Consider the following 13,978-nt stretch of genomic DNA (forward strand, 5'->3'; position numbering starts at 1 on the left):
TGCTCTGCTCCATAAAAACAGCCACCATCCGAAACATACCTACAAAGGATTATTAAAATCACAATTATTACGATTCCACAGGATTTGCACTCACAAGAGCGATTTCATGATGGCCACAAAAACACTCTTCAGAGCGTTAGCCGCCAGGGGTTATGCACGCTCCTTCAGAAGGGAGGCCCTCAAAACCTTCCTGGAGCCACGGCCGACAGAGACGGGGGAGCTCCTCCCTTTCGTCACCACGTATTCCAGACCTGCAATACAATTAATCAGGAAAATAAAACACAATTTTAATAACAAAATCATTAATTTGGAACACCTGAAAAAATACAAAATTATAGCAGCCTTTAGAAAAAATAAAAATCTCCAAGACCACCTGGTTAAAGCTAAAATTAAACCACTGGCCAGCTCTAAGCCCAGAGGTCAGGGGCAATTTTTTAAACATCTCACATGGATACACAGCCATGCAAACAAAACGGTCTTTAAGACTATGACCCGGGGAAATCCCCATTCTAAAAACTGTGTTTACCTGATTGAGTGTCAGACCTGCGGGCTCCAATATGTCGGGGAGACCAAAAACACACTCCTCCAGCGCTTCACCCAACACAGATATAACATCCGTACGGGGAGAGAGACACACACACCCCTTGTCAGCCATTTTGTCTCCCATGGATGGTCGTCTGTCCGAGCCACAGTCCTCCAGAGGGATCCAAATTGGGACAACGCACAGAGAGCCCGAGCTGAGAGAGAATGGATCAAAAAATTAGGCACAATTTTTCCAAAAGGTCTCAATCTCAAATAGAACTCACCTGAACCAGAACAGGATGGCCCGTGCATAGAGCCTCGACACCGCGAGTCTCATCCACTCTCCATGTCCTAACCCTAACCCAGACAACCCCGATATAAACATCGTTTTAAAGATCTTTTTTTTTTCATTGGAGGGCAAAATTTGAACCTAAACAAAGGGAGAAAGAAGCCTAAACAAAAAGGAAAAAATAAAACTAAACAAAATACACTTACCTGAAACCTAAACCTGGAAGGAAGAAAAGAGGAGGGTGCTCATATAAAAGAAACTTAAATGAAGGGAAGGAAGAAAGAGGAGGGTGCTCGAAACCTAAAACAAATACTTACCTCAAACCTAGAGGAAGGAAAAATACTCTGACCAGCGCCTGATGAAGGACAAGATGATCCGAAACGTTGCAACCTGGCAGAGTAAACAAACAGCAGTACACAAAAGCTAAATACAGCAAACACACGTAAGTGTAATTTTTTGAAATAACACAAAGGCAAGATGTCTGGTGTTTTTATTTGAATTTAATTGAGTCGCGGGGTTACGGAGAGAGGCCTGAGACATAGGGGGAGGATCTGAGGACACACCTGGTTGGCTGAGGGGGAGTCACATGTCTGGCCAGTGCATTATAAAAGCCTGGCTTACGCCAGGCTTTTCTCATTCACCCTCACCTAACCTCAACCCTAACCCACTCCATAACTGTTACTGGATCTATAAATCTCACCAGTTGTGTGAATAGTTTATTAAGGAACTGAAACGTAAATCAATAGTTTTGAATATTTATATATTTCAACAATTTTGCTCTCAATTGATCAGGAAGAGAGGATGGGTCTCGCGGGCTGGCCCATAATCATCACTGGGAGACCATAATCTACAGTTTGTTAGGGATTTATAACCTAGTTTAATGTTAATGAATATGCATTTATTTAAACAACTGTGCCCTCAACCAATCAGGAAGAGGGTACGAGTGTTGTGAGCCAGCCTACAATCGTTACTAGAAAACTAAGATCTATAATGATCTAAAATAAAAATAATAATAATAATAATATAATATAATAATAATAAATAATAATAATAAATATAATAATTATTATTCCCAAAAAGATCGACCAACTTTTCGTGTCTGCAATGACATTACCCAGAATGCATCATGGCAAAAAGATTGTTTTTTTATGTTTTCAAAACCCCATGATATGATACATCAAATCGATCGGGAGGAAATCTACTATCTTAATATCTAATTTTTCACCGCAAATTGTGTCCTTTACTCACAGGGCATCCCCCCCTAAAAAACGGGACTCATAGACCAGAATGCACGGCGGGACTACCCAGAATGCCTTGCAAAAATAATATGATCGTTTTTTATTAATAACTTGACCAATTTTCAACACACAGGCACAGATCATACATCAAAACGATCGTCTAATCATCCTCTATCCGAACATACCAAACAACCCCGGTATAAACACCGTTTTAAAGATCGTTTTTTTCACACTTTCAAAACCCCTTGATATGGACATCAAACCATGGAGGAAATCTACTATCTAAATATCTAATTTTTTACTGCAATCTTGCCCTAGGTTAACCAGAAAGAGGGTACTTGTCTGGGGAGCTGCAGTGACTACATTACCCAGAATGCATTGTGGTAAGAACATCGTTTTTTCATACTTTCAAAACCCCATGATGTGATACATCAAATCGATGGGGAGAAAATCCACTATCTAAATATCTAATTTTTTACCGCAAAATGTGTCTTTTACTCACATGAAATCCCTAAAACGGGACTCACAGACCAAAATGCACGGCGGGATCACCCAGAATGCCTTGCAAAAACACTAGGAATGTTTTTTCTTAATAACTTTCCCAATTTTCATCACACAGTCACATATCATACATCAAAACGACCGTCTAATCGTTCTCTATCAGAATATACCAAACAACCCCGGTTTAAATATCGCTTTAAAGATCGTTTTTTCCACAACCATGAGTGTGAAGGCTCTCTTCAGGATAGACACCGGGCAGGGAGATAGCCATTATTTATCCTTCTAGATGCTTTGAGATACTTGATGGGTAAGCTCTTCTCATCATCTCATCTCAAAAAATCTTTTATGAGGAGCTCTGGGGACATCGGCCCAACGGTTGAGGTTCCTAGGGTTTGTTCAATCTGAAACCAGAGTAGCTCCTGGGGTTGTGCGGTGTATGGGACACAGGAGCACTCTTCTAGACTTAGACTAGCAGCATTTCCTGGGGTTGTGCGGTGTATGGAACACAGGAAATTGCTGAGGGAATAGCTTAGCGAGTGTAGCTTAGCTTAGTCTAGAAGCATTTCCTGGAGTCGTGCGGTGTATGGGGCACAGGAAATGGCTTTTTGGGATAGTATGGGAGTCTTGGGGGTTCCGGGAGGCAGTGTTCACACGGCTGGCCCGGTTCCTTCCTTCTCCTGGGGTACTTGGGAAGGCAGCGCTCTGTCGCGGCTGGTCCTGGGTATTCCTGGGGGGGACTCTCTTTAGCTTAGCTAGTTCTAGGAGGGTACATACTGCACTACACACAGAACAATTGTAAACCTAAAAACTTGAATTGGACCTTTTCTCCATTCTTACCCCTAAATTCTAAATTCTCAGGAACCTTACACCTCTGAACTATCAGCTATCAGCTTAACTCATGGTGCAACAGAAAGTGAGGGCCGGACCACCATGCAAAGGGGCACAAAATGTTATGATTTTAATACTTTTTCAGCTTCAGATCTCTCAAAATTATACATCTGTGGTGTGTTGAGGCTAGGGGTTGGGCTCTATGTGCTCTCTTTGCAGAGATGGGTGTGGTCTGCTGGGTGGCTGTGGAGCTGACTGTACACACCTGCATCAGATCATCGTCTTCCCGAGCAGTATTTAGAGGCTGGCCTCCTGCATGCTCAATGCCAGATTGTCACCACATCATGACTCCAGCTCTTCGCCCTCTACTTCTGAGTCAGCTCCTATGCATTTTTGGGTCTTATACCACCACCACATCACAACATCATTTCGACCGGGTGATGCTCCTCCAGTGCCTACACCAAACCTGTATTTAATTCTAATTCAACAGCTTATGCTGCAACACATTTTTAATTTTCTTTTCTTCATGTCTTGTTTTTGATTGCCATCAGAGTTGATGAGTTTTGAGTTATGAAACAAATCAATTATCAACACTGAATCAGTAATACAAACAGTTTAAAGTTTTTCTTTCACGTTTTATTGGAGCTTTTTCTTACAAACACGATATTTCATGTCTAACATTAAAGAGTGAAAAATGTCTACCTGATCAAGGTGAGTTAATCTCTGCAGTTAACTGTCATTGCTAACATTAGTATAGATCACAGTGTGGAAGATAAACCTCTGGATAGTTTAATGTTAATTTAATCATGAAATCAAATCTAATCTAGAAAAAAATTAAAACGAAACTAACGAGCCTCTGGAAGCTCAAAATATCAGACTTGGATCTTGTGCACAAAAGGTTTTATCGTGTTCTCAGAATTGTGGGCCGTCTGATGCTCAGAATTAAATTTGTGAGTTTAGGTTGCTCATCAGATATCAGGGAGAAAGCCAAAGTGGTTTGGTGTTGTTTGAGACTGTTTCCCGTCTATGAAAATGTAGAAGCAGCCATGGTCGACTAATCAGGGCGTGATGGACTTCAAAATACATGTGTCAAGACTCATGTTCAGTTCTGTCTTTGTTGAAGGAGAGAACCGAAATACTTTTGGGAAACCCAGCCCAGCAGAAACAATGTGGAGCTAAAGTGAGGCGGTGTATTGGTTTACACCGACACTGTATAGAATCAGTGTCAGGGATCATCAAATGACTGTTAGAGTCCAAGTTTACATACAAAGAGCTAAGGTGAGATGAAAGATACAGAATCATGCTAACAGGATGTTATTACAGAAGATTGTCATGATAAAAAAGCTGTGTCTCTACTGACAGGGAAACTATCATTACTGAAACAGACACAACAGAAACACTTCAGCTGATTTCATCAGTTGGTTTACATACCTGTAGATCAAAATGAATCACGGAGCAAACAAACAGTTCAACAGTCATTTGACCCTTTTATACCAAAGACAGGTTCTGTCTCAGAGAAATAACGTCTGTATGTTACACAGTTCAAACTGGGGACATCAGTTATGAACAGGAGAAGACTTTTGGAGGAGACATCCACAACCAGGTCTAGATGACCAAGATTAAACTCTTCTCAAAAAACAATGACCTGGATGACTGAGAACTTTCACAGACTATTTCATGATTGTTTTCATAGTTTTGATGACAGAGAGCAGGACTGAAACCAGAGTCCTGGGTTCAGGAATAATGTCAAAGCTGTAGTTAGCAGACAGAAAACAAATGCAATACATAATCAGAGATCCTGATACATTCAGTATCAACATGTCCATGAAGGTTATTAGTCATCAGGTCAGTGCCAAAGTATGGTGTATCAACTGGACTTCTAGGTTTATTGAAGACATTTTGCCTTTCATCAAAAGGGCTTCTTCGGTTCTGCAGAAGAGACTAACCCTAACCCTAACCCAGTTACCTGTGAAAACCTTTAACAGATTAAGTATCAACATATTTTGTGATTTGGTATTTTAGTATGTTTTCTTTGACATGTTTAGAGAAAACACAATTCTGTCGTTAGTATGTAGCTCACAAAACATTTGCTGATTACAGACGTACTTTCTCAGTTGGTGGGTCAGACTTAGGTCACTTTACGTTACCACCAAAAACAAGCTGTTCCAGAATTTATTTGTGACCTGAATGAGACCACTTCCTGTAAAGGGTCTGATTGTTGTGTTCAGATCTGCTGAGGTGAATATTACCAAAGGGGGAACAGTCCAATTCAACCAGACCAAACAACACAGGTGTGAAGACACTTCAAGTAACCTGCATCAAAGCAAATATGTGTTTGTTTGCACTTAAAAGGGGTTCATGTTCTGATAGTCTGGTTAGTGGAGATTTATTCTTACGGAACTGGAACTTAACTAGGGGATGATGATGTTCAAGGCTGCCTATTACTCCCAACTCCTGAAATAATGCAGTTTGATCGTTTATATGCTCAGAGGATTGGTGGTACCCCTTGAGCATCATGACCAGACTCACCTGTGCCCCTTAATGTTTAGATGTGTCATCAAAGTCAGGTGACATGGTAAAAAGAACCCAGGAGACTACTGTTCATGTCCTGTGCAAAACCAAAACTCTTAACTCTTAATAACTTCTCCCAAGTTATGCAGCTTGACTGAAATCATAACTTATATGTTACATAATTTATGTAACATAAAATATACTAAAGCTATGTCAGATATGTAAGTGTAACAATCCTTTCCTAAACCTCAACAAAATGTGGCAGGTTCCCAAGGTTAACCACTCGTGGTTTATTTTGAAAGTAACAGGATTTTGGACGTGGTGCAGGGTCACTGACCGAACCGCAGTATTGAGGAGTTATGAGTGACAGTATGTTGGTTCAATGACATCGTCTTTATTCGGGAAAAGTTAATCTTACAGTTTGATTAATCTGTATTTCGTGGTGGTCTAGACTAGATAAGACTGGACTAACCCTGATGCTGTGTCTGTTGGTGGGTTGGTGTAAAACATCTTATGGGTAACGTGTTACAGTGGTCTAAAATAATTTATTTTGCACTGCACCTTCTACAGGTGACCAAAGCCATTTATTCATCAATGAAGCTAATTGGATCCTCCACCAGCAGGTGAGGTTTGGGGTTTGGCGGTGCTAGACTCAGGGTCATCGCCCCAGCTGTATCCATCCACAGGTGTGATCATTGGGGGGATGGGAGCTCTAGTTAAAGCCATATCACATGTGTCTGGGTAGAGGAGGTAGCCAGAGAAAGTACTGCTGGACTCTGAACTGGTATACATGCCATTACTAAATGTATCCTTAACCTGAATCCACATCCTATCCCCACGGGACAGGTGAATGATGATTGATTGAGAGGTGGACCCATGCAAGCTGGGGTCTGTATTTTTGACAACTGGCCAGAAATTATGGAACAGGCCAATTTTGAGGACTCGTTCATGGACTGTAACATGGTAGCTGAAAACATAGGTGCCATTGACAGGGGCGGTGTAAATGCCAGAGCTGGGGTCGTAACTGCCCTGGATGTTGTAGTAAACGTGAGAGAAAGCCACAGGTTTGTTGGGCATGGGATAACTGTACATCAGTCCTGCAGAAAAGGCTGACTGGATGGCAGGCATGCAGGGACCAGGAAGACCCATCATCCCCATCAACCCCATGTCTCCCTTATCACCTTGTGGACCGCTTTGCCCTGTGAGCCCCATCTGTCCCTGGTCTCCCTTATCTCCCTTGTCCCCCTTCTGCCCAGGATTCCCATCTATCCCGTCTGTACAGTTACACTCCCCCTGGGGTCCTGTTTCTCCTTTCTCACCCAGAGATCCAGGGACACCAGGGAGACCTGAATCACCCATGTCACCTTTAATGCCTTTGGGCCCTACAGGTCCTGGGCTGCCAGGTAGACCTCTGATTCCTACAGAGCCAGGCAGACCAGGTGGTCCTGGTGGACCTTGGCTGGACTCACAGGCATCTGGACAGACTCCATCATCTCCTTTCGGACCCGGATCACCCGGACGTCCCAACAAACCTTGTTCTCCTTTGTCACCTGCGGAACAACAAAAGATAGGTCGGAAGCTTGAACTGAAATCCTGTTGGACCACAAACATGAAAGCACCTATACCTGGGATGCTGAGTCACTCACCTTTGAAGCCTCGATCCCCTTTAGGACCCATAAGACCCTGGGATCCTTGGTCTCCCTTCTGACCGTCATCTCCTTTCTGTCCTGAGGGTCAAACACACCAACACAGTGTCAGCAGCAGAAAGAACAATGAGACATCAAGTTTATGTTATCAGAGCAGGGGATGATGGGAAGTTGTTTACCTTTGATCCCTTGTCTGCCCACAAAACCTGGAGGACCTCTGAACCCCACCATCCCTCTTCTTCCAGGGCTTCCTGGACTACCTGACAAGGACACAGGAACAGATTCAGATTTTAGATTCTTATTCTATTGTTAATTATTTCTTATTTCAGATAATTAGATCAACACATTTCTGATTCTGGGCCATCAGACCAGATATCTGCCCTGGACTGAAACTATCTCCTGGAACATGTTAGTCCAGGTCTTACTACATATATAGCCCTTTGTGAATTGCTGTACCTGGCAGTCCTCGGTCACCCCGGTCCCCTTTGGGGCCCCGGCTGCTCTGGCAGTATGTGCAGAGGCAGTACCAGGGAATCTGGTCTTGGGGGATCAGGACCGGAGACAGCAGCAGCATCTGGCAGTATGCTTCCAGGTCCCCAGCCTGTGGCCCTGTTGTGATGTTTTCCATCACAGGATAAATACTGCGTCCAGGGCCATCGAAGGTCAGACCGGAAGAGGTAGGAGGAGAATCGTTGGATGGCTGCCATGTGTCCTCAGAGATGGGCTCAGGCTTCGCCTTGACAACAGGGAGGGAAACCACCATCACCAGGAAGTGAAGAAGAAAGGTCGGCATTGTCTGCAGAGATGGACACAAATTTCACCTCATTTTCCCATCAGCCACCGGGTTAAAGTTGTCATTAAGGTGATATAATTTCTATTAATTTTCTGATGTTTCATGTCATGTTTTCACAGCAGATTTTTTTAAATTTTAGACAAAGTTTTGTTTTCAACAGGATGGTTTTCATAAATTCTTTACATAATAAAAAAAAGTTGATATATGACGACATGAAACTTTAATATATTTTAATATTTACACACAAAAAAAATTAAACACATGTTAACATTAATCTATGTTTATCTTTCATGTTTGTCTCATCTCATCTCAATTAGTTTTATTTTATTTTCTTCTTCTTTCTTAATCTTTAACCTAACTTTTTATTGATTTTATTCTCTTCATGGTTAAAAAAAGAATTCATCAATATTTTTCTAAAAACAGTGTTTAAAATGAAATCAGAATGAATAAGTAAGACAAATAAGGAAAACATGAATATTAATATTATCAAACAATTGACACTTTTCGTTCATTTTTGTTGAATAACAAAAAGAAATTCATCAGATTGAAAAAAAACACATTTGAATCATTTTTGAATGCTTTAAATCACTTTTTGTTTCTTAAACATTTCATCTTCAAACTGTTGTGACATCAAAACAGTTTAAATCAAAATGACCAAATTAATTTAAATTTCATATTAAATATTACATTGATATTGATGATTGATTACTGACTGATGATCAATGAATAGTTAACAGAATCTTTCTAATTTTAGCAAGTGATTTATAACAAAGTGAAACACTTTATATTGTATTTTTAATTAATAAATCTGTCTGTTCTTAATATTCAGTCAGCTATCATAGATGATTATTGATTATTAATGATGATTATTGGTGACTATCTGTCGTTCAGATTCATATTACTATTTGGAGAACTTTGAAGAGGTTTGAAATGAATGTCTCATACAGACGTATGTTACCCCCACCAATGAATGATGCCTGGCTCTGCCACCCGTACGCTCAGGACAATCCAAACTTTTCTCCTCTGCTCTGTTGTTCCCCATTGGCGGAACATCCCTCGAGTTCCTACCAGATCAGGGGCATCCCTGTCCCATGTCCCCCTCTAGTACTGCACTACCATGTCCTCGTCACACGCATATTTTACCTTGATTGCTTCCCTTTTTTGTAAGTAGCATTGGAAGATCTGCTAAATAACTTAATGTATTGCAAATGTAAATGAAAGTTAAATAAATGAAACACATTTTTTCATTAATATAAAGGAAAGTTTTCCTTCTGTTAAAGATTTTTGTGACGTTTCTTCTAAATAAACAAACTTGATGAATTTGTAAGATCAGGATAAAAACTTTAAAATAATCAGAACAAAAAAATCAGATTAAATTATGATTATAGAGTCAAAATTTGTTTTTGCTCATGATTGTCATCATTATTATTATTATGTTAACACATTCTGATGATTAATTTTTATTTTAAACCAGTTTTTAAATATTATGTTTGTCATCCTGAAAATAATTAGTTTTGTTTGTTCATTTCATTAGCAATTCAATTAATACATAATCAAATATGATTATATAACATTTTATTTCTTAACATTTTTTATATAAAATGCATGAAAAGATCAGAGTGTCACTCACCAAATCATCAACTCTTTAAAGCGTCTCAAACATCTGAAGTTTCTGCGTTACCTGAACACTCACCTGTTAGCTTTTAATAAAACACCTGGACCCCACCCACATGCTGCTCCACCCACACACAGGTAGGTGTAGGTATAGGTGTGTGTGTGTGTTTGCATTGTGATGTGACACCAGTCTTTTATTGTAATGAGGTCAAATTATGTATTAAAAAGAAAACACAAAAACACAACCTACTTCTTACACACAGACACACACACACGTCAGTGTGTTTGTTGTTGTGTCTACATTCACTGAAAATTCCCTGTACCTTATTATAACATTTCATAGATAAAACTTTTTTTTACAATAAATTTGTAAAATTAAGTTAGAAAAATATGAACAGACAATAGCTGAAAGTAGCTACTAAGAATAAATAAATTTGATGGCATTGGAGCAGCAACCAGAGGAAGATGACTATATTGTCCCATGAAGCTATAAAACAGTTAAAACATGTGAAACAATGAATACATGTTGTTTATCTGTGAAACGGTGAATACATGTTGTTTATAAGCTGTGAAATGGTGAATACATGTTTATAAGCTGTAAACCGGTGAATACATGTACTTGAGCTGTAAAACTCTATAGAATCATGTCTCCTTTAACATGAATGAAAGACAGTTCACATTACAGGATATGGTAAATTCAGGTGTTTTGTCAGCAGATCCGTTTTCAATAACATAATAAGGAAAAAATGAATGAGTAAAGTTAATTTCAGACATGTAATAAAATTTGACTAGAACAAACTAGCATATCCTAGGAGAGATGGACAAAGCTTGATTAGCCGTGTGATAACAGATAGATTGATTAACAGATAGATGGATGTTCCAGTTTGACACCAGCTTCACAGCTGGTTCCTGAAGAGAATTCAGCTGGTTTTGGTTCCCACTCTTGAGCCTCTCTTTCATGTGTAAGGTGACCTGATTAGGACTTCAGAGGCTGTAGTGATAATACAGAGGTGTAACAGTGATCCCTCTCTGTATGGACCATCCAGCTCAGCCAATTGAAGGCCGACACCAGATACGGCACACAAAAACACTCTATAGGCGTTATTAGGCGTTAACATTATTAGGACTGAGTCCTGGGAATTAGGATGAGAGGATTCATGTAGGTCGGGTGTGGGATAGTGTGGTCATGTAGGGCACCTGAGCCAGGTGATACACCCATCTGAGCCAGGTGATGGGTGCCATATACAGCTCTTACTAAACAATCACAGCCAAAGAATTCCCCAAGTGCTGAATATATATCATCAAATCAAATTTTATTTGTATAGCCCAAATTCACAAAATACATTTTGCCTCTGAGGGCTTTACAATCTGTACAGTGAGTGACACGCTTTGTCCTTAGACCCTCGGTTCGAGTGAGGAAAAACTTGCCCACAAAAAACCTTTAACAGGGAAAAAAGGTGGAAGAAACCTCAGGAAGAGCCACAGAGGAGGGATCCCTCTCCCAGGACGGACAGACGTGCAATAGATGTCACGTATACAGAACAAATCAACAGAGACATATTGTATAATTACATAAAATGACAATGAATTACAATGACTGATAAAATGACAAATAATTACAATAACTGATAAAATAATTACAGTAGCAGTGGAACCTGTGAGAGAGATAGAGAGACACAGATGCACAGCAGCAGCAAATCATCAACTAACTATAAACTGTGATGGAGATATGGTAGCAATAATGACAGTAATAATGTCTCTCACGACGACGACGTGCTTTGTAAGATTGTTATTCACGTCTGCAGTAATGACACCCAGTTACGGCAATCGGAGGTCACTAAAATTAATGTTTCCTCGGTGTGTGAATATGCCAATACGATGCCGGACTCCGTAGTTTTCTCTGGACCCCTCCCCAATGTGACCAGTGATGACATGTTTAGCCGCATGTCGTCATTTCACTGCTGGCTGTCGAGGTAGTGTCCAGCAAACGATGTGGGCTTCATAGACAATTGGACACCTTTCTGGGGAAAACCTGGTCTGATTAGGAGAGACGGCATCCATCCATTGTTTCCACCTGTTCCCCATTACCTTGTGTATTGTCTGCGTCTCCCTTTGTCTTGTGCCAAAGTGTTTCATCCTAAGATTGATCACCTAAGCCTTCTTTCTTGCCTGTCCACAGCTTTAGCCTTGTTGCGTGATTGTTCCTTTGTTTTTTGCCTCGATTCAGTGATTTTTTGTTGTAAATTTCTTAGTATAGCCATTTGTTTCCTTGTGCTTAGTATAGTTGTTTTTCAGCCTCCCAGAAGAGATTTTCAGTTAGTGTTTTGCAGCCTTTTGATTTTCCTCGTTGTGAGTGATTTTGATAATTTTTATGAAGCAGTTTAGAGTTTTTTCCTCCTTTTGGAGTGATTTTTGTTTTCCATAGTTTCGGCCTGTTTTCATAGCCTGTCCTAGCCTCACTCTGTCGAGGGTTTTTGTTTATTCAATAAATAAGCTCATTGACACCTCTGCGCCTGAGTCCTGTTTTTGAGTCCGGCCTGACACATCTAGTCTGGCAAGATAATCTCAAAACATACAGGAAGGCTCTCCGTAATGCCAGAGCAGCCTACTACTCTTCATTAATAGAGGAGAATAAGAACAACCCCAGGTTTCTCTTCAGCACTGTAGCCAGGCTAACAGAGAATCACAGTTCTACTGAACCATCTATTCCCTTAGGTCTAAGTAGCAATGACTTCATGAGCTACTTTAATGATAAAATTAAAAAACTATTAGCATTCTGATACAGCAAGTTTGGAAACAGCGGTAAAACCTGATATGTATTTAGACTCTTTTTCTCCCATCAACCTTCATCAAATAACTTTTATCATTTCTGCAGCTAAGCCGTCAACCTGTCTCTTAGGATGTTTTACCTCTAGTTAGTCATTCTTTATTGGATATGATTAACCTGTCTTTATTATCAGGATATGTACCACAGTCCTTTAAGGTAGCTGTATTTAAACCTCTTCTTAAAAAGCCCACTCTAGACCCAGAGGTCTTAGCCAACTACAGACCGATATCAAACCTTCCCTTTCTGTCTAAGATACTTGAGAAAGTTGTAGCTAATCAGCTGTGACTTTCTCCATAACAATAGTCTATTTGAGGATTTCCAGTCAGGATTTAGAGTGCATCATAGCACAGAGACCGCATTAGTCAAAGTTACAAATGACCTCCTAATGGCATCAGACAAAGGACTCATCTCTGTACTTGTGCTGTTAGATCTTAGTGCTGCATTTGACACCATTGACCATCAAATTCTTTTACAGAGACTGGAACATCAAACTGGCATCAAAGGAACCGCCCTAAGCTGGTTCAAGTCGTATTTCTTAGATCACGTCTGTTGTTCACGTCAATGATGAATCCTCCTTGCATACCAAAGTTTGTCATGGAGTCCCACAAGGTTCTGTACTAGGACCACTTCTATTCAGTTTATATATGCTTCCTTTAGGGAACATTATTAGGAATCACTCTATCAATTTTCATTGTTATGCTGACGACACCCAATTATATTTATCGATCAAGCCTGATGCAACCAATCAGTTAACTAAACTCCAAGCATGCCTTAAGGATATAAAAAGTTGGATGACCTACAATTTTTTGATGTTAAATTCAGACAAAACTGAAGTTCTTGTAATTGGACCCAAACACCTCAGAAACTCTCTTTCTAGAGACTTAGTTACTTTAGATGGGATCACCCTGGCCTCCAGCTCCACTGTAAAGAATCTTGGAGTTGTTTTTGATCAGGATTTGTCCTTTAACGTCCACATAAAACAAATTTCGAGGACTGCATTCTTCCACTTACGTAACATCGCTAAAATCAGACGCATCGTCTCTCAAGAAGATGCAGAAAAACTAGTCCACGCATTTGTTACTTCAAGGCTGGACTATTGTAACTCTTTGTTATCAGGCTGCTCCAATAAGTCTCTTAGGACTTTGCAGTTAATTCAGAATGCTGCTGCACGTGTTCTGACAGGAACCAAGATCAGAGATCACATCTCTC

At 40.2% G+C, this 13,978-nt stretch overlaps 1 protein-coding gene across 2 annotated transcripts; it reads right to left on the reverse strand.

Moving 5' to 3' along the window:
* Positions 1 to 4,014: 4,014 nt before the first annotated feature.
* LOC104931890 (inner ear-specific collagen) lies at positions 4,015 to 9,997 on the reverse strand. Of its 2 annotated transcripts, none has more exons than XM_010747004.3 (5): positions 9,959 to 9,997; positions 7,992 to 8,331; positions 7,715 to 7,795; positions 7,536 to 7,616; positions 4,015 to 7,439 (listed from the first exon to the last, which is right to left on the reverse strand). In XM_010747004.3, the coding sequence occupies exons 2-5, from the start codon at positions 8,326 to 8,328 to the stop codon at positions 6,490 to 6,492; spliced, it is 1,449 nt and encodes a 482-aa protein (XP_010745306.1). In that variant the 5' UTR covers positions 8,329 to 8,331; positions 9,959 to 9,997; the 3' UTR covers positions 4,015 to 6,489. The 2 variants fall into 2 exon arrangements, with proteins under 2 accessions (XP_010745306.1, XP_027142446.1); XM_027286645.1 differs by having other exon boundaries at positions 7,992 to 8,271; positions 9,959 to 9,995.
* Between the last annotated feature and the right edge of the window lie 3,981 nt (positions 9,998 to 13,978).

Source organism: Larimichthys crocea, chromosome XIII (assembly GCF_000972845.2).
Source record: "Larimichthys crocea isolate SSNF chromosome XIII, L_crocea_2.0, whole genome shotgun sequence".
Lineage (NCBI taxonomy): Eukaryota > Metazoa > Chordata > Actinopteri > Sciaenidae > Larimichthys > Larimichthys crocea.